Raw genomic sequence first — 23,369 nt, forward strand, 5'->3', positions numbered from 1 at the left:
TCTCAAGGTTGGTGGCGCATTGGCGACGTAAGAAATAGTTAATATTTCTTACAGCGCCATTGTCTATGGGCGATGGTGGCCACTTACCAACAGGTGGCTCATTTGCTCGTAAAAAAACTGTTATCCATAAAACGTATACGAAAAGTTGTTAGTGAGTGAACAAAATGAAAGGAGAAAATTGAAAAGAGAAAATAATAAAATTGAATACACATTTCCCATACTATAAATCAATCAAACGAATCATCATAATAACCCGTAATATATACACGAGTTGAACAAATATACAATCGAAATAAGTTTCTCGTGTAATTTATTTCTTCAATTTTCAGTACAGTTGCGCTTTAGTAAACTTAAGATGAATTCTGTTACGTTCATTTTTTAGCAATTCGTACTTTTCTCATTTCACGACAAGGCATATTGCCCTCAAATTGAAGTAATTTCAAAAATACACTGTATAAGACGTTGCTTGTACTACTTGCTTATTATACCCAACTCTTGAGTCAATTTTCTTACTTTGCGTTGGGGTTACATGTTCAGTATTTGTAGTGTTGAAGTAATAATTTTACCTTTTTATTCTTCTTTGTCTAAACTATCTTTGTGATCGAGATCATCAAATCACTTTTAAAGTTGCATGTTAATATATTATAGCAATGTTGCAAAGAAACTGTTTAGATCTCATAATATAACAAAAAAGTAAGAAAAATTGCAACGCTTATACAATATCGTGTTTGAGTGTCATGTGTTACCAACAGATTTTTATTTTTGAAATTAGTTGCAATTTGGTAATCATATATAATTCGATTACCACTAATGTAGAACTGGTTTTAAAATAAAGAGTAAATTACGAGTAGTACATTACATTGTTTTTCTCTTACTTATAAAAAGAGGTTTTATATGAGAAATACAAATATTTATAATAAGTCCCATGGAAAACGTTAATATTAATATATTGAATATACTTACAAAACTTACTATAATACTTGATTTTCTATGTCATCGTTGTTATTTATTATACACCTTATTATTATTTACCTTTTTAATATCGTTAAATTTCTTAATAAGAATACCAATTTATTTTCAAATTTTCTATGATAATATAAAAAAGTTTGTTTATTTACTTATATTCAATTTATATATTTATATCTCGTCTTACTAATAAAAATGAAGATATATTATTTAGCTTAAATGAGTTATCGAGACAATAGGGATAAAGAGTCCCAGAGCTGGGAGCTGCCTCGGTCAGCGTCTGATCTTGGCCATACAAAGGGATTTCCATTTTGCTACGACAAAAGGCAAACTACCTTAATTTGAGATGTGATATATAAATTGTTTTGTTTTTCGTATTAATAATATATATACATTTTTTTATGAAGTTGTTGCATTATGAGATATATTTTAGTTGCTGTATTAGAGTATAAAATTCGTTTCTCTAGTCTTATACTGATAAAATGTCTTCTTGCATACAGTGCTCATATACAATTTGTTTTGTTTTTTATCTCGTTATAACGAATACTCGTACAGGTCACTTTTGTCATAAATATATTTAAGTTGTGTATTTTATGGTCGTTATAGCAATTTATATTTTTATTTTATTTTGTTTGATAAGCATTGTCCATATTTTCCGTTCAAGGCAGGGTTATTTTTTCATCATTTCTGAGATACATAGTATACAATTATTGTTACTTCTACTTAAATTTTCGTCTTTTTTTATTTATTTAAGACATACAATCTTCATTATTCATATCTAACAATTTCTTATAATGTTACATTCAAGCCACTGCTTTACATGTCCATACCATGATTATGGGTTTGCTTTCTCTAACGGGGCTATTTTCCGTCTTCTTCTTACGTACATATTTCGTATTCTATCCGTTCTCGTCACTCTACACCCAATACTCTCATCTCAGCTGAATACGTCGCCTTTCATCCGTATTACGCGTTTATTCAAATATATGTTGTTATATCAATAAAACTACTTGTCAAGATCTCAAGTGTATATGGTTATATATGTACACATGCACAAAATATTTATACTAATATTGATTTATATTAATCAGTATGATATATGCATACAGTATGATAAAAATAAATTGTTTTTTATTATTAAACATAAATCGTTACTGTTCATTCTGTAATGATATATACGTCTAATAATTATTGTTATATTTTAATATAATAAGGTATATCTTAAAATATATACAACCCAAACTTATCATTGTCCATCCGAACAGGAATGATATGTTATCATAATATGAACGTTCCATTTTAATCGAAATAGTCATTGGTGTTTGAATCTGAAAAAAATAACAAACGAAGGTAACTTACATCTGTATTATATTAGAATTATCTTATATATAATCTATATTAATAATAAAAAATAAAATTATCTTTCATTGTATTGAAAAACTAACAAACCAATATACATAATACTTATATATGAAGATACAGCATTTGTAGAGAAGGTTTCAATATATATGGTCAATCAGGACAACGTCTGCCGACGGTTTTGTTTGTAACAAATAAAGGATGTTGTTTTCCAAGAATTTAAGAAACATTCATTTGATTTAGTTGAAGTTTTTGACAATTATTATGAAAACTTGAGAAAAGGTTTCTATGATAATACTGTTAACGATAGGTGCCAAGGAAGACGTATTGAACATATGTTTACAAAAAATAAATAAAGATAATTGAGTTTGGCAACGAATATATATGGGCAGTTAATACTTGTAGCATATAATAATTAAGCCTTAATCTTTTGTATTTTATCAATTACAAAAAAATTGTACTAAAATTTAAATGCAGAATTTGTTTAAAGGGTTTTGTCATTTAAATATATCTCTACGATATTAGGAACATTCAGAGCGTATTCAAATTTGAGTAATGTTATCAATTACAGGTCCTGACCATGCATAATATCTCCAACATCTATTCCGGTTCTATTACTTTAAATCAGATAACGATGATTAGTTCTCCTAGTTCACATATAACTTTGCATATAGGTATAGGATAGTAATATTTATTCAGAAACATTTGAATTTTTATATTATCTAACAATAAATCATATTGTTAAAGGAATTTAACTTAACTTAACCTTTGTAAGGTTGTTTTTGAAGACTTTTTATATCGAATGATTAAATATTTTACCGTAAATATGATCGTACATGTAATTTGTACTCGTTTTTTTGTTTATCCGTAAGTATTGTTGTCGTAAAAATATAAAATAGCTTGGCTATTTAGCACGCACTGATCAGCTTTTTCAAGATATCAACGTTCGTAAAAGGAGTCCTTAGCGCTTAATTGAAATTCAGGAAAGAAATTCAGGAAGAAAATCCCAAGGGCCCAATTTGTTTCACAATAAATTGCTTTGCGTTGAAAAGAAATAGTGTAAGAAATTTGCATGTGAGGAAAATTTATGATTATCCTAGGAGAAGTAACTTGGTATTTAATATACCAAGTTACTTTTCCTTACTAGGCTTACTCCTTAATAGACGAAGAAACAAATTGCCAGTATTTAGCCATACAGTTTTTTCGATTAAAATACTGAATATAGAGTAGAGATTACGATAATGGAGTTCCAATAGACAATCATACTATTGATCGTGAAATTTACGGAATCTCACGAGTGTGTAATATTGTTGAGATCATAAATAAACAAAATTTACTTGCATCTTTGGTGAGGAATTCGTGTCTGCATCAAACAAATGTTATGTAAGTTATTAAGATATTTGAAAATTCTCATTTACTCGTGTCATTGTACATATAGATATAAATAATGATTAGCTACGAATGCAACGTAGTCAATATAAAATAAAAAAATAATATAAAAAAGAGGATACTTGAAACGAAATTGACGCAGATTTTTGTAAATATAAGCAAAATTGTTAAAGTTCGAGAGCATGAATAAAAGTAAACGAAGCGCCCCTCTCAAATTTATTCCCACTAAAGTAGAAAATACAGTTGCGGTGAAATATCAAAAAATCAGAAGCAAACAATCATGCGTGAATTGTAAACAAACATGTGCAAATACTGTTTTATTTTTTGTTGTTTATCTGTATCTTTTTACTTTAGCCATATGACTAGTTCTCACGTATAAGGATTGAGGTTTATCTCTATTTTTTTGATCAGTGTTGTATCAAACGATTTCTCAGGTCGCGACCAGTTTTTTTACCAAGGTTTAATGTATCTATCCACGTATCCAACGATTGCTGTTTCCAGTGACTTATTTATTGTAAACACATTGGTTTCAAATGTCAAAGTAAGCAATGGTTGATCTTATAGGTAACTAGCGGCCCGGTACGTGTTTCGCTACGTATAAAGTGATATAATACTAAAGTGAGTTTGAACATCGATTCATTTCTTAAAAAAATATATTTACTTAATTGCTAGCTATTTCAAAAATTAATTCAAAACATTTGGATAAACAATATTTTTGGTTTTTCCATTTTGAGTGTGAATAAACAAACGGCTGGGGGTACCGACTCTGGAACAGGCAACATAAAGTTGCCCGTGTGAAAAACATGATTCTTCCAAATTCACACCACAAACGCGAAGTGTTTGCCCTTGGGCCTTGTTGATGGACATCGCAAATGATAAACGAACAGGATATTGTAATCGTTTGAACTCTAATGGCATATCAGTTTGAATCATAGGGATACGCGGTATCAAACAAACTGACTGAATTACAATACTCCACATTTATATGAGCATTGAATATTTTCGATAATAATGGACAATACGGAACTATCCAAAGATTATCAATTTCAACGTCCTGGTTACACATCCTAACGATTGCAGTTTTTCCATTATCGTTAGGTGATCTACGTCGATACAACGGATATCCGTCATTGCCCGTTATTGTGTCTGAAGTCAATTGGCTTGGGTATCGTTTCGAACACTTTCCATCAATCGTACATGGCGAATTCATATTTAGTTCACCGCACGGACCATGTATCATGTTTTTAACGACAACGTGAAATAACTTTGGATCAACAGTTTGATCGGGAATTTCAGCTGAAATAACGTTATCGATTTTATCGATTTGCTCCGGAGTTATTTTATGTAACAGCCAAATTAATATATGTGCATGCGGCAATCCCTTTTTTTGCCATTCAATGGAGTACATATGGCAACGCACCTCTCCAAATACACATAATTTTACAATTAAATCCATAAGTGCTTTAAATTTTTGCCAAAAAACACGTGCTGTAATGTCATGACGATCAGTTGTCGACTGTTCTTCAAATAAATTGTTTTTAATATCATCCCACTGCGGATTACATGTAAATGAACAGATCAGGTCGACCATATTTTCGTACATAAGACATTGCGTCTTGTGCATATTCGTTCATATGCCGTGGGCTACCAGTACGCGAAGATGGCAATATAGTCAATCGCCCGATGTCATTTACATTAGCATCATTCGCTATCGCATCTTGCAAATGAATATATTCTTCGGATCTTAATTTTGCTTGGTTGAAACGAATAAAATTAAGACGTTCAGTTTCTATTTTGGCATACATATCAACGATGTACTGATGATATAGTTTACCACATCTCAAAATATAATTGTGTGCTTGTGGACGAACCATCAATCGATACGAATAAAAATTCGTCGCACTAACTTTTTTCTGTATATGTAGACCATGAATGCAAAATGTGACTTTGGAAAATGAAAACGTCAAAACACAGAAAATAGGATAATTATTTACCGGTTTGTGGATTAGTCATTGGTATTTTGATATGGTAGCCATCGTCACCTTTCCAATGTAATATTGGGTATTGTAATGCATCATAACTACGATGAAGTTCCGAAACACGTTGCAATTCCTCATTTCTGCGATGAAGTACAATATCACGGGATTGAAATTGATCACCAACAATTACAATTGCAACCTCATCAATTGTGTGCATTGAATCGCCTGGCATGCTCTCCAAAAGGTGTTCTATCTGCCCTTATTACGATTTTGTGATTATCAGATGGCATACGATCGAGAGCAATTTTAAACAATTGAACTAATGCGTTATGCTGATGAAAAAACTATTGTAGCTCTCGAATAATTTCTCGTCTTGTATTAGAAACAATTGTACAACGTTGATCCAATTCACGATTTTCATCACCAATAAAATAAATTTGCAAAAATTTATGATCAGCGTCGGGGTACGGCAATAACGAACCAACTTGATGATAAATCTGGCCCTGAATCTGTAACAACATGATTCTTCCAAATTCACACCACAAACATGAAGTGTTTGCCCTTGGGCCTTGTTGATGGACATCGCATCGTATGCAATTTTAGGTTGGTGGATAAGAATTTTTAAAACTATCGAATACTTTATGATTAAGATTGATATAAATATGGGACAATCCAGTTGAAGTATTTACCTTAAATGTCGGCATGAAATTATCTCTAATAATTTTAGTAGCACCAAAAGAAGTAATTTGAAATGCCGTATTGTATTGTTGTAAGTTGAATATGACTCAAAAAATGCTTCGATGTTTGAGATGTCCCAAATATTAATGAATATAATGGTTCGGGTGGAATTTCTAATGCTGGCAATCTAACTTTGCCATTAGCACAAAACATGCCGGGCGTTTCACCTGAAAATTTTGCCGCATCACAATGTGGACATATTACGTCCATCATTCCAATGTATCCGTACATACTATAATCAATCTGACTGTTGTAATTAAAAGCAGCACACATCGTTTCAGTCAAAGTAACACGACGACACGACACGCCGTGGAAGATTCAGTACAGGCACAGGGTCAGCAGATCTATTTCATGCACTACGTTCACGCTGCGATGTTTGCATTAGCTTGTGTGCGTTCATCTGCAGTCTGTGATCGTCTTTGTGATGTCACATAATTTGTATTACGCGTTCACCGACATATATTTGCTCGTCTGGCTCGTGGTATTGATCCTTCATCCTTCATACAAAAGAAAAAATGAAATTGAAAACAAATTGCTACATTAATAGTGGTGTATCAGTATTTATACATGTGTGTCTGGAAATATACGGGATGAAATATTGGTGGTTATTTTCCCGCAAGATATCGATTCAGTTTCGCGTAAAAATAGAAATACAAAAGGAGAAGGTATTGACTACTAAATCAATTCTTTGCGGGAAAACAACCAACAAAATTTCACCCTGTACCTATAAAATTGCATTCGTTGTCAATGTATAAAAAAATGACAATAAAATAATGCATTACAAAATAATAAAATACAGAGCAATATGTTTTTTTCAAATTAAGAAATACACATACATGTAATCACTTCAACAGTTCAAAACTTACCGTTTGTGTAAATGCGTTTGACAATTTAATTCAAATAAAGCCTGCTAACTACGTGAAACACCGACAGCCCACTAAAAAACTGAGTAAAATTTAAAAATTTAATGTACACGCTACTTTTAAATCGACACACGTAAATAAATATTTATATGATTTTAGTTTTTAAGTAGCTAGCAATTAAGTAATATATTTTTTTAAGAAATGAATCGATGTTCTAACTGATTTTTGTATTATTTCTAATGACAGCTCAATCATTTTTAAAATAAGAAATTGTGTTCATGCCAGTATTTAATGCTATCCCATGGGTTATTTGGAAATAATAAATTGAATTAAGACGTATTACCTATTTAAACTGGTGGATGAGTGTACTCATTTTTAATTGATACTTACTTTTAATTTGACAGACAATTCCACGTTTAAAAAATCTCCATTAACAAAATGACCCGCCATTTATTGAAATCATTTGTTACAAAAAATGTGATAAATGAAGAACCACTCGACCGATTTTATGCAAACTTACACATAAACCATCTACTAAATAGTCCGAACAAACCGTGAAAATTTGGTTTGGATAGATGATCCCGTTCTTGAGTTATAAAGTGACAACGAAAAATGCCACTTATTTTTATATATAACAATTTATATTGATAAGAATTAAAATTAAGAAATTGAGTTAGTTAATTCAAACATGTTTATTATATTATATAAACATTTTTAATTCATAGATATTTCTGAAGACTAATGTTTTACAATGTATGTTATCCATTTTATATAATGTATTCGAGTTTCAGCCGTGACAGGTGCAACTCTGTCGAAACGTGGGGAAAAGTAAAATGGTATGATCGCAATATAATGGGAAAACAGTTGATGTTTTTGAATTATGTCCGATAGAACAATTTTTTTTCGTATAATTTTATGGTCTCTCTTGTATAAAATAAACAATAATCTATAAACACCTTTAAAATATAAGGTAATAAGTAAATAATATAACCGTATATATATAATTTATGTAAAAAAAAAATACAATTTAAAAAAACAAATTGCTTTCACCTGCAACTTTTGTCCGTTTTCCGGGAAGAGTCACCGTCCGGCCTAAATAATATTTTGTATATTATTTAGACCGGACGGTGACTCATTAGTTCCCTGAAACAAGGTCAAACTTGAATAAAGTTTTGCGTTCATAAAATTATCTGACATGTGAGTAAATCTTATAAAAAATAAAATATCAAAGTCAACTTCGTATAATTATATTTTCAATAAATTTTTCTGGTAATTTTGCTTGGTAATTGTTTCTTCATAAAAATAGTTTAAATTATTACAATTAACTCTGGAAAAAATCGTTACTATTTTAAATATATTTTTCACGATAAGACTGACATATCATTGAAATGTGAAAGTTATAGATTCTATTTTGTTTCATTTTCCAGTTTGCACTTAGGCCAACACACGAGGATTTCCATAGTTAGATAAGTAGATTTATTCTTAAAATTTAAACATACAGTTAATCAGCTTACAATCGTTGATTAATCGATTAATACTAGTAAAGCCGCGGGCGAGAGCTATTTTTTCTTTACATTCAATTAAAAATTAGGCTACCGTCAAATTATGAACATATCCAATTCTAATATGACCAAGGTACCGTTAGTATATACACAAATAATAAATTAATAAATTGATAATCTTTTCATGTCGGGTAGAAATATTACGAGAACGTTCACACGCGTTGGGTTGGACAAGCCGATGAAAATGGTTATTCTGATTGACATGTTTGATGTGGAGTTTTGTGTCCTGCGGGATTATTTTATTAAAGTAATGGAGTTTGGGCTTTCTGTTTTACTAATCGATACTTCGTCAAGGTGTGAAAATATTTAACTTTAGTCAACAATATTTTATAGCTATATGAACGTTTCTTTTTATTAAGGTAAGTAGCGACCCGCCCCGACTTCGACCCTCATGCGAGTGCAATTTATTATTAAAGAAAATCACAAATGCGATTAGCGAGAAAGAATTAAATAGGTTACTTTATTTTATAACTCTTTTTTCTTATTTATTAGTTTATATAATTATGTCACAAATAGGAAATAATAATAAAATAAAAGTTAATTTGCGTTGTAATTTTTCATGATCAAAACTTTAATGTTACCAGTTATACGACCACCAGCAGCGAAAGATTTTACTGGTTGTACGTAATTTGGAATAGATGTTATCTATAGTTTTCATTCGAATGGGTTACCGCAACAAAAAAAATTTATCTATATTAAATTCTCAAGTTAACTTATATATTTATCCGACTAAGATTATTAATTAATTGGGGAATTTGCTTCATAAATAATCCATAGTTTTTTACTTATCTGTAATAGATAAAAAATGTTATTATGAGTGTAGCTGTAAAACATACATACAATGCTTAGTCAAAGTGAGCCATGTAAACGTATGAAAGTACTTTTTTTTGCATAAAACACTATGTGACACTAGAAAGTTCATCCATTTTGTATGAAATATTTACAAATTATTTATAAAAACCTTCCTCCTTTATTATTCTTTCATACTGAAAACCGCATCAAAATCAGTTGAATGGTACAAAAGAAGTTAGTAGATATAGAAAACGACTTTTTTATATTATTTATAGGTATAGTTATGATTTAACCCTTCTCAAAAAAATATATTTAGGTCTCGGAATAAACTATAGTTTCATTTGAATAAAGGTTCATGTAGGAAGTAAATTAATGGCCGAGAGATAATGCAAACTTTAATCTTAATATTCTGCAACAACAGAATATTAAGTTTAGCAGAAATAACATGCAGAAATAACATTAAAATTATGTACGGAGCGCAACCTATTTTATTTATGAAATAATTACAATTAAATAATGCATGAATCACTGGACCATGAGATGACTCGTTATAAAATTTGTGTAATACTCGGTAATTGTACCAGTTAATACAATTTATTTTAATAAAATTTCGTACTGAATATTTAACTATACTGCATATTTTCAATCGGATTAGTTTAAATTTTTTGATACAAATAAATTTTACTCATATATAATTTTATAAGCAATTGTTTACTTTAACATGTGTTTTTTTGTTACAGGTTCATACAAACGCATCCGGACAAACATTACAACCAAAAGTGTCTTTATTTTAAAATCGTGACATTTACGCGCCAATAAAGTGTTACATTGTAATTTATGTGCTTGGCTGGTAATCAAATATAAACGTAAGGTAAACGTAGTGATGTCCGCGTGTGTGGTCGAAGAGGGTCGAGACGAGGGCGGCGGTTGCGTAGAGTCGAGTGAGTGCGAAGTTACTGAGCGCCCTCGCCGCGAGGTGCTATTAAGCGCCCGAGGCCGCCGTGCTTGCTCTGAGCAGGGTCCACATCAATCTCATTACATGCGTAAGTATTTATCGATAATTTTATTATTTTTAAATTAAGTAGGGTAAAGTTGAGAATAATACTTTTGAAAATGCATTGCATTTTCAGAATTCAAGTATGTTCAATCTAAGCTAAAAGGGGCTCGAATTCTGAATAAAAATATGATTAGTGTTGTTTGTTCTCGTTAAGATTTTCTTATTACTTGTACTGAGGCAAATAAATGATGTAGGGACAGTGCCCGAAACTCTATAAAACTTTTATTCAACCGAAAATTTGATTTTACAAGTATGCCACATACATATAACAATTTAATGTTGCTTTATTAATGATAGCAAAAATAAATCTAAATCTTAAGATTTTCCAGTAAAACCTAAGATTTACGGACATGAGTTGGTAATTGTAAGTATTTATTATAAAGGAACGACTTTTTCGGACTTTTACCATTCCAACCTAACCTAACCTAACATGTAAATCCTAAGATTTACCAAGTGAATGATGGTAAAAGTTCGAATCCCAAAGTTTTATTTACATTTACCATTCATAATCGACAAATCTTAGGTTTTACTGGAAAATCTTAAGATTTACCGTAGTTCGAGCTTTTACGGTAACATATATATTTTAATCTAAGAACAATATTGACATTGAGTTTCTCACTTTTTGAATAACATTATGTCAGATGTATCATATTGACACTATTCTTTTAAATATATAATAATTCTAAATTCTAATATAATGTTATTCGGCTACAAAAGTAAATTACTCAGTAAAATACCTGTTGAAATGCTTTTCATTTTGCGAGAGCAGTTTGCTTTGTAGACTGTAAAGATGACAACATATCATGTTAAGCACATTACAAATCTGTTCAAAGAGGAGTTATAATATAAAGAACTATATACACAGAGAGCGATGTATTAATATAGGTTTATTGCTATTTACTATAATAGGTTCTTATTATAATTCATTTCTTTGTTGTTTATCTTTGTTGGACACGCAGAATGAGGTGGTGAGTCATGAGACATTTCATCCAAAAACGACATTTTATACAGTGATAATTATTAAAGGTACGTTTCATCTTTAAAAGCCTAAAAACTTAATATCTAACATGTTAAAATATAATATTGTATATCATCTTTTGTACCGTTAAATTTGTTAAATGGCATTATAATTCTGCTTTATATCAAAGCCTTAAGGCAATTTACATATAAAAAGGCGATAAAGGCCTGCGACAATAGAGATCAAAAGGTTGAGAACAGGTCGTGTTTTTATTGGCATCTTTTGAAAATTATCGTTATTTTTTGCCTGATGTGGTTAATTTTAAAATGAAAAAATATACATATAATATTTCATATTATATAGAGTATATAAATATGTACCATATATTGATATATGTGTACGCAAAGAACTATTTCAATCTATTTGAACGAACTAACTAAAAGAACGAACGAACAGAAGAACTATTTCTAATTTCATTCAATAATAGTTACATGTGTTATTCATGTATTTGTTAGTTACAAATACTTCAATGAATACCATTGAGTTAATTATGTTTTAACTCTTAAAATGTAACTGGTTTTGTTTAAATATTATGTATAAAATGTTTTTTGGTAAGAAGTTAAAAAAGATGTAAGAATATTTTTGTAAAAGTTATTTTAAAAATACTTTAAAACATTATATCTTGGTGTACCGATACTTTAAAATGATTAGTTCATAATATTTAACATTTTAAAACTATGTTAGAAGATTTTTATATGGATAAAAAATAAAAATTATCAATAAATATACAAAAAAATATTTGCTTATTATATTGCTTTGGTACTTGATGATTTTAGATCTAATGAACCAATAAGTCCCTTACTTTAATACTCATCGTTTAACAAAAATAATAAGTCATTGGAACAGAAGTTAAGATATTGCTTTTCAGGCATCTTATACCTACCTTTAAAATAAAAGAAAATTATTTTGTACTTAAATAAATATCAAATTCATCACTCAAGCCAAAACATATAAAAGTAAAAAAAAGATAAAGTAACAGCTTGTATATACGCAGCTGGGCACAAGTCTCCTTTTTTATTAAGGAGATGGCTTTTGAATGAATGAGGCAGAATTTTGTGCGTTACATGGAGGTTTTGTCACGACGATTTCATTCATCTTAGATCACGAGAATAATTGTGTCCTATATATTTTGTCACTACGTCTCTTGCAAATCATTATTCAAATTAAAACAATGGATTCAATCACTGACTCACAAAGTGACTGGTTTAAATGTCTTAAGTATGCAAACGAAAAATATAAACTTTCTGTTGTACTTTGTATGTTCCCTAACAACCCCATTTCAAGTTTTCACCATCAATATTTGTTCCATAACAATGTGGGCAAGAATTATCATACAAAAAGAACGAAAAGGTACAGATGCTGAAAATTTTACTTGCTTGTCTGTTTAATTTATCTTTAACATTCTATCAATTGATGACGTATTTTTTATTTACAGTTAAAATCAAGTTAATGTTTCTTTGATAAGTTAATTTTGTAGATAAATATATATTCCATAACAAATATTTTAAACTCTTTACGCTTAGTGACTACGGCGAAGCAAAAAGGGGCATTATGACTTTTATCGGCATGTATGTATGTTCATCTATTCCCTTATAACTTCTTTTAATAATTTGACAAATGAAATGGAAGCGTCTTGATAACAATAAAGGTAGGTTTTGGTGCCCGCCAGAGTATATAGTCATGAACTAAATTTTAATGATGTCTTTTTGAATTAACAATGAAAGGGTTTAATTATCAAATTTCAAAAATATGTCCATTATTTATATATAGCTGTGGCTCTCAGCTTTGCTTGCTTGCACCCAATAATTTATAATTATTGCTAAAATCACGCCTCAGTTGTGATCTTAATATATTATCTTTCCAAACCAAACCTACTCAAATTACATCTATAATAAATACGTATTTCATTATGGAATGCTTAAAAATAATTTAAATAAAAAATAAGTCAAAAACGATTACCAGAATACAAAAAACTACCACGATTATCCTCTGAACATCACTATGAATATGTATTATAAATACATTAAAATATAAAACGTCTAAGTTATTTATTTAAAAGACGATACATATTGAACAGTTTATAAATTATAATTTCAGATGAGATTATTTTCTTGTTTCATTATTTTTAAAACGTGATTTTCCAGTAGTTGTCTTACAGTTTTTAAACTTTCTTTTTGTTGCTGGATTATATGTAAAAAAAATTAGTCGTATTGTCATTTTTGTTGTTTAAGTACGAAACTTGGTAGAGATTTATTTAAATTAAACCATTCTTAGTGACTTTCAATAATTATTTTATAAACAACTTTATGTTTGTGTAAACTATTTTATGTATTTTATTTGGATTGTAACAACAATTATTAATAATTGTATTTAGCAAGACATTTTGAAAGAGTTGCCAAATTTTGTCGTGATAATGGTCTGACTAATTAAATGTGCTACTCTGTCAAAACTAAATATAATATTTAAAATGAAGAAAATAAATCACGTTAGTTTATGACTAGTTTTTGAGTAGTTTTAGTAATCATTGAACGTTATACACAGAGCCTAGTACGGCGCATCTATGGGGCGCTAACAGTGGTCGTCGAGGATGGAGTCGCAAACGAACTTCTGCACCTCAAATGGGCAACACACAGGGCTCCATGCCCCGTGTGGGCCTCGTGCTTCGCTCGAGACGTAGTTGGCCTGTCGCACCACAGTCATATCGCAGGTAAGCCTAAAAATGAAGTCTCAATAATATCAGACAATATTGTTTTGATAAATTACTTAAGTTAAACAACTGAGGGCATACGTATTAGTATAGCAGTTACAGTAGTATTTTTATTTCCAATATCACACACACAGTTTCCTAATCGTCATCGTAAGCCTGCGTGATTTTCGTAAGATTTTTATATTATTTGGTCAAGAAATACTGGGTCTAAGTCTTATTAATTCTAGATTTCATATTTTTTTCCGCATAAATTATTGGATTTTAGTAGCCTCATGTTACGAGTTTTCATACCTATTTGAAAATTTAAGGACCAGGTCGCAAAAAAGTATTTAAGCATTACGTGAAATTTTTGTAAGCACTGTGCTTAGAAATCGTATTTCGTCTTCTTCTGAGTAAGAACTAAATTCTAAAATGTTTCACAAGTGATAGTAAGCACCAAAACCATAAAAAGATTAACAGAAATTTCAAGGATCATACGTGAAGAACAGCTTACAGACTTTACAAACTAAGCCCGCTTTTAGTTTTTGATCTGATGATAAAAAGTTCAAAGTAAATCATTGTATGTTACGGACATTTAGAAACCTTAAAACCCTTTGATCCGTACATTGATGAAAAAAATATTTTTAATTTTGGAATACTTGGAGATATTGTACTTGAAGTTTTGGAATGGCCAGGGTTTTTGATGTTTGCCCTTTTAAAAATGTTTGAGATAAACCCGGAAGTCATATTGAAAAATACAATAACAGATATATATATCATAAAAGTACATTTGTAGGAGAATGGAATGCCAAGCCTCAGTTGTTTGTTGATGAATTAGAAAAAAGTATGCCGCCGGGGTATACTTTAGCAGAAGCTTAAGAAATTAATGAATTCGTGTAATCCCTTAAGATTAAGATAAATCTATGTTTTATTTTGTTTAACAAGAGTAGTTTCAATCGAATATTTTAGACAACCCCCTTATAATAATAAATACAAATAATTGATAAAATATAAAATATGAATCAGATATAATAACAGATAATTTGTTTATATTTTTTGCTTTCCTTATGAAAGAATTTTCTAAAATAAAACGATTATTAAAAATGAAGTCGCATTCCAATTTTACAATTAAATGGCATGGAAAACATTTATCCAAAAAAACATCTCACGCAATAGTCTATTTATGGATACTAAAAAATTATATGTAAATTCTAAGTTATACTAAGTTAGCAGTAATGGAGCAGCCATTGCTTTCGACTATTAAGTAGCAAACTTTTCAGTACTTATCTTAAAACTACACAGATAAAAGGAAACAAAATTATCAATTCCTGTATTCAAATAGATTAAATTTATTGTAATAGGTTGTATTGTCACCAGCACTATGTGTGTGTGCAAAATTTTAAATTAATTGATTAGTCGAAACTTGTTTAAAGATCAGTTAAAATTGTTGAACCATTAACATATATACATGTGTATACTTCCATATACACACATATAATAACAGTTGAAGTAAAATAAATAATAAAAATCGCGCAATAAAACTTATACAAACAGTTTAATTTAAAATTGTTTTTTTGTAATTCGTCGTATTGTAACATTATTCAAATAATTTATGTATAAGTTAATTTCGTACTGATTTTTATGCAGAAACTATACAAACTGCTCTGAATCTGGTTTTTAGTGGGATATTATTATTTTTTGTTATTGCTTAAAATAATTAATATTACTAAGTGAGAGAAAATAGCGATATTTTAGAGAAAGATAATTTCTGAGCAATAGAATAATATATTTTATGTTTAGGCGATTGTTGGTATTGCTATTACTACTTTACTTATAACAGAAATTATGAATATATTAAAATGCTTGCATTGCTATTAGAATAGGACCCGTTGGCAGCTGTCAATCTCGAACTCGATCAGACAAACCCTTGATGTGATAACTACTTGAGTTTTTGTATAACTCTGAACACACTTTTAAACAAGACGATATATGTACGTCGTATAAAATATAGTAGAGTCAAAATAAATAAATGCATAGAAGCAAGTATAATAAGATGATCGATAAAGAAGGTTTTTAGTTTATTCGATTTTAATTGGCAGAAAACGGTAGTTTTTATTTGCAGAAAATTCTAATTCAATCTTAGAATTAATTCTCTGTGATAAATATAATGAACTAAAGTTATCGAGAAGTTGGCGAACGTCACTAAGTAAGCCTTAATATAATTTGCATGTATTACTATAGTTATCAAACTATGAAACGTATGAACCGATTTTGACAAAAATCATTGTAAATATTTACGTAATTTAAACCCTTTTCACATTTATGTTTAAAAAAATCAATGAGAAATTTAAATTAACGATATTCTAATAAATTTAGGTTTTCCCAAAGTTATTACAAAACGGTATGAATTAAAATAATTGGGTCAAATGTATTCATTTTTAAGCTATCGGTAATATACATAAAAAAACATACGATTCGAATGTATAAATAACTTCTTTCATTTTGGGGTCTGTTAAATTTATTTAAAGCCTTTTCGAATGATATGCAATTATTTTATGAAAATAATATGTACAAAAAATATAAAAATTTCAAGTATCAAAATGGCAACGATGGCTACTTTGTTCGACGTAAGCACCCTTGTAGTAAACGGAGTCGGAGAGTATGCTGCCTGCGGCCAACCTACTAAAGCAAAGGAATAACGCTTTTCACGCTGTCCGCACTTGCGGCGTTATTAACAATAAAAATCTTATCTTATATTGTATTTTTATACATATATCTATTATATTATACTCGGTCATAACTATTATGTATCATCATTCAGGTTGTTTTCCAGATATGTATATCGATTTTGTTGTTTCTGCCGATCGTTCTAACAAACAGAGATAGATTTGGATAATTTTGGATTTGACTTTCGGTGTTCTCTCAAAAGATCTACTCACAGGCAGTGAGAATAGAAAACGAGAAATTCATATACAGGTATCGGGTAAAAAAATTATACCTCTCGTCCATGTTATCTCGTCATTCACAAAAGTTAAATTCACAATTTGGATTTTTTTAGATGATGAAAACAATGAAAGTTTCATCATTCCACCATAACTTTTGAATGCCTAATGTGAACACTCTTACGTTTCCAAAAAAAAAGTCAACAATCTTTTCAATATTTTATTTTAATTACACTTGTATGAAAACAAAGCGTATAAAATAATTATATTTATAAAAACTGCCAGATGTCTATGATTTAATAAACAAAACCGTTCAATTCGTAATTGAGATGCAGATTAAAGATCGATCTATTCCCAATAACATCTTAATTCGACTTAAATTTCGCGTTGTAGATATAATATTGATTTCCTCTTTAAGTCTTTTTCTTTTCCCAAGTTTCTCTAGCGTTTTATCTTTTATGTGATAATAATTTTACGAAACATGGTTTTTACCAGCCTAAGCGTATTATCAGTTGTTTCGAGTGCGATGGCGGGTCAATGAGGTCACGCGACTCGCCGCGTTAGTTAATAGATTACAAGTAATTTTCGTTAGATATTGCGACGCGCCTTCACTTGATACTTTATTTATTAATTACATTTATTATTTTAATTTACTGATCGATTTCGTTACTGACTTCTAAGTTTACCTTAGAGGCTTACCTTATAAGTATTTTAGTAGGCAACTAAAAATATTTTAAATATTATTTTGTTTTGTTAATAATTATAATTAATTGGTTGCTTGAAACTATTAATTAGAATCATAATAACATTAAGTATTTTACATTTAATTTTAATATCGCGTGATACACTTGTTAAAATAAAATATAAAACTATTAGTACCCGAAATGTACACAATTTATAGGTTTATAAAATAATATAAACTTTTCTTTTTAACTGTGAATTACTGTTTGTTATTTTTTAATGTTATTGTTAGGTAAGCGATAGTAGTTACTTACATATAATTCTGTTTATCATCGTGATCTATTGCGTTTGAATCTCTACTTAGTGGGCTAAGTTTAATTAAGAGGTATTGAAAAACTGAACATATGGGTTATATTCATAACTTTATACACTTTTATTCATTAGGATTTTAGGTGGGAAATAGTCTTTTTGACATAAATTAACAGTTTTACTCATTAAATTTTAATGATGTCTGTTTGAATTTAAAAAGCGAGAAGTATTTTTTTTTTCAATCATACTTTAATATTAAGTTATGATTTTAAATTTGGTGGTAGAACATAATTTATTTGTACTAAATGTTATTTCATTTATTTACTTTTTAAGTTCTTTGACTTAAATATGAAGAAATGTGATCAAGAGTTTTTCCTTTAGCACGATAATCTTTTGAAGTTTTTTATAAAAGCGTTCTGTGTGCCCCACAATCGAATGCTTTTGAAAGATTACAGAGCACTTACACCAATAGCGTTCTGTAATTTCTTCCATGCATGGAATACGTGCGTAAGTATAAAAATCTCATGTATTCAGATGAAATTTTATTTTTATTTTAACTTGAAGGTTAAACCATTTTTTATAAAAACAATGTGTATCAATTTTCTAGATGATTTATCGTTTTTCATTTTGTCCCTATTTATCTTTAATTACTTTTACGGAAACTAGAAAGCGTGATCTTTGTGGGCGTAATAGTGACGCATGTGTTAATTGCGTCACATTTTGTTATCTAATATTTAAAAGATTACGTAATGTTATGCAGTTTTTATCTTCCATTAATCATTATTATCATTATAACAATTTAATTAAAATCAGAATAAGTAATAGTATCACATTTATTTAATATCGTGGTATATAATATCGTGGTTAATATGAAGGATCAAATGAATAATTACATTTTAAATTTTTTATACAAATAACAAAATTTATAAAGGCCAATGTTATAATAACATTTGAATAGTTTGCATATATTTCTAAATATGTATTTGTAGCAACGAAATTCAAGATATAGCAATATTCTGATTTACTGAAATTGAGTTAATTTATTTAAATTTAAATATTCATCTGTTAGAAATAAGCAAACGGTTACACATTATACAGATCTAACAATATCTGTTTAAAAACAGTTATAAACTAAGGAAAAATAAAGTTTTATTTTGCATATTTTCTTGTATTTTTAAGTAGAAATTGATTTTTATGTTACTTTTTCTATCATATATAATTATTTATTACAAGTCCCCGGACGAAGAAGCAATTTGTTTTGTAAATAATACTTTATTATTGAAATTATACGAGTATGTAAGATTAATAAGAGAAATGAAATGTCTAAAGTTCTTATCGATGAATTGTGAGATTGAAACAAACATAATAAAATAAGAAAAAACACAAATTTTATTACAAAATCTATTTAACATATTTATTACTTATGAAAAACGGACTTACATTTATGTGATTTAATTAAAACTCAATTTATCTCCGCCTCGACTCTCCAAACAAAGCTTAGTTAAGTCTCATCAGGAAAGTAGGTGTTCGTATTTTTAATTGCTGTGCTCCGTTATCGGTTTTCATATCAATTTTTTTCAAACAAAAGATCTTACAGATATTCTAAAACGTTGACATATTTTACTAAAGTTATTCTCTTAGACTTTGTTTCAGTCGTTCTACATTTTCCAAATATATATTATACTAACTGAACCTGTGGTATTACCCGCACGAAATGTTGAAATGCCTATAGCACACAAACCGTCATCCCTGATTTTACTCCCTCGAGGGGTAAATTCAAAAGTACCCTGTACCCTTCCCCGGATCTCGAACTATCTTCATACCAAATTTCATCAAAATCGGTTCAGCGGTTTAAGCGTGAAGAGTTAACATACAGAGTTATCTTTACAATCATAATATTAGTATAGATAATTTTTGGTATCTATATATTAATACGCGAAGATACCACTTTGTAAGTATTGTATCACAATTGTAAGATAAAAAAATCTACAAAGACAGTAAAGACTACTAAAATTAATGACACGCCAAACAACAAGATTTTTGGTTTTTCTTTGTTTTTTTTTTTTATTAAAATAATGACAATTTATCGACTAGCTGACTCTCCATTTTCCTATCTTTCCAATAAATGTATCTCATGTAACATACATTTTTATTAAAAATGAATTACGGTCAAAATACGGAATTTCGACCAATGGGCGATCACTACCAATATTTATTTATTGTATATATTGTATGTATATCGTTGGATTAAAAAAAAAATACATTAAGTACAAATTAAAAATAGTTACCACCGATTGGTGGCAAGAATGCAATTTGCATTTCTCTGTTGACTTGCAATTCCGACCACGTGGGCGAAAAATAAACTATCCCTCCTGTCACCGGTTGTGGCTAAGAATTGCGTGTGATTGAATACAATATTAGTGTATGCGATTATAACGATTTATGTCAGTCGATTTTAGTTGATTGTATTCGAAAACAGTTTGTATTGATTTTGAATGAAATTGAAGCTAAATAAATAATTCAAATTACCATTAATTTTCTATTATTTATTAAAAAAAAAAATTGGGTTATTTCAACTTTTAAATTCACATTATATTTACGATGTTAATCTGATAAATGCTGTATTATTTACTGTAATTTACCTTTGTCTTGTCTCCGTTATTTACATCCTCTCTTCAAAGTACCCCTTCACGCAGACCAACAAACAAATGAATTCAGTTGATTGCGTCATGCTGAAATATAAAGACAAATACTTTTCTCTGACTCTTTTATTATGATATTGTAGATTGCTTTGTCTTAGATCTTGTGGTAACTGTCAGAGAACATGATAAACGTTGTAAAACTTTATTGCTTTTGTGGATTTCGTATGAGTCTGTCAAGAAGAATAGTTTTGGTTTTACGACTCATTGAATATATTTATTTTTTATACAAGTCTATCGTCTCTACTTTGTGTATTTTTATTTTTGTATAATATTATTATACAGATCTCTGTTCGTCGTTAATCTACAAATTAAAATCGTCACCGGACTGGTTAATTGTACTACCACACATACATACTAAATAAATACTTTACTTTTCTTGGTGGTAGTGCTTTGTGAAAGCCCGTTTTGGTAGGTACCACCCACTCATCATATATTCGCCATAAAGCATTACTCAGTATTGTTGCGTTCCCGCTTGATTGCGGCGGCGGCTTGGTGAGTGAGCCAGTGTACAGTCAAAAGGGACGTAACCTCTTAGTTCTCAATGTTGGTGGTGTATTAGCGATATAAGGAATGATTAATGTTCCTTACAGCGCCATTGTCTATGGGCGCCGGTGACCACTTACCATCAGGTTATCCATTTGCCCGTGCGACATCACACGCAATATGACAAAATTTGCACTTCCTAAAAGAAGTAGTTATTAACTTATTAATTAGTAGTTATAAATAAAAGTTTACTCTAGCACAAGCGCTATTGGCTGCTGAAATATTTTTTCAATATTACTCGTATTTTATTTAGATAGGTCTATCTCTGCTCATTCTTCACATACATTCAGATCTATTTCATATCCCTAATGGAATTGCTTATTCTTGATAATATGTTTTGACTAGATATATTATTAATTAATTTTGTCCTTCTTTGGGATCTTTCAGATTATTAAGATAGTATATTTTATTACGTTGAGATTAAATAACAGATGGATTGGATTTATGGTATAATGTTAATAGGGTTTATAAGGTTATGTTTGCATATTTTTTAATTGAACGTTATACAGGTAATGGTATCTGTTCTTTAATTGGAATGTAGATAAGTTCACATAATGATATATACATATAAACAGCACTTTTTTTATACATATTTAAATTGCAGATATGGAATTAAATAAATATATGCATTTTCTTTTATCATCAGCTAGTAAGACGCTCTATGGGATATATTTAACATAGAAGGAAAAGCTTACGATTTTAATAACAATTATTGCTCAGATACAAATTAAATGTATAAATGGTACTATATATAGCATTACATCTAAAAAATAAACAAAGTTCTCAAATCCACAAAATGCATTTTTCCGGATGGTGTTTTTGACTATATATTAAAATTCTAAAAACCCTTTTCTTAATAAAAGTAAAAGTAAATTAAAAGTTACTTATAAATGCCTATTCGAACAAAATATATATAAACTTTGACGATTATCCTTTTAAATTTTAATCTAAGTAAATATTTAATCAATGGGTTCGTATTAAATATGTATAATTAATGCGCTGTTTGGAATTGGCAAATTTATAACGCGATAGATTAGTTTAATCCGATATCTAATCTCTTTACCTAAACTATTAATTAGATCTATCAACTGTCAATTACAGTTTAACTTGATATTGTAGATTTATAATAATTTAAAAAGCGGGAAATAGTCGTTAAGGCAAAGTTGGTTTTAAACATGTGCGAATATGTGATAATATTTTAAAACTTAATTTCGATTACCGTTTATGAATAACATTAAAATATTAATGTTATGTACGTTCATCTGTAAAAGTTTATTTTAATATTAACATATGTTTCAATCATGTTTATTTGATGAGGCTTATGCTTTTACATTAAACATAATAATGTAGAACATATTAAGGTCATAATTACATTAATTATAAATTAATTTGTTCATAAATTAATTGAATTTTATAGTTTTGTAAATAAATAAACCTTATTAACTGTAACAGTATTAAGTATCTACGCCCTTAGTGTAATTTAGTTATTGAAAATCTTAAATACACTGCGATCACAATCAGAAATTAAGTAAGGCAGACGAGTGATGGGGTCAAATCATTAGTTCCGATGATTACCCCTACATATAAACAAACAAAATTTTACAGCTTAATAATATCAGTATAGATATGAATGGGTACTTAACTTATTATTAGATTATTTAATTAATCATAGTATATATTTTATTGTTTTTAATCATCGAAGCAAAAGGGTTTTATACCTATAACACTGGCTAATACATCCTTCAAATCCAATTGTTGGTAGAATAACATATGAGTGGCTGGC

The 23,369-nt window shown here is 29.2% G+C and overlaps 1 protein-coding gene across 1 annotated transcript in view; it reads left to right on the forward strand.

Moving 5' to 3' along the window:
• The first annotated feature begins 10,516 nt into the window (after positions 1-10,516).
• Positions 10,517-23,369, forward strand: part of LOC113393514 (3',5'-cyclic-AMP phosphodiesterase) — a 335,667-nt gene continuing 322,814 nt past the window's right edge. Inside the window, exons 1-2 of the mRNA XM_064215171.1 lie at positions 10,517-10,691; positions 14,265-14,430. Coding sequence (XP_064071241.1) covers positions 10,532-10,691; positions 14,265-14,430 — 326 coding nt within the window. The 5' untranslated portion in view covers positions 10,517-10,531. The remainder of the gene's footprint in view (positions 10,692-14,264; positions 14,431-23,369) is intronic.

Source organism: Vanessa tameamea, chromosome 6 (assembly GCF_037043105.1).
Source record: "Vanessa tameamea isolate UH-Manoa-2023 chromosome 6, ilVanTame1 primary haplotype, whole genome shotgun sequence".
In the NCBI taxonomy this organism is placed as follows: domain Eukaryota; kingdom Metazoa; phylum Arthropoda; class Insecta; order Lepidoptera; family Nymphalidae; genus Vanessa; species Vanessa tameamea.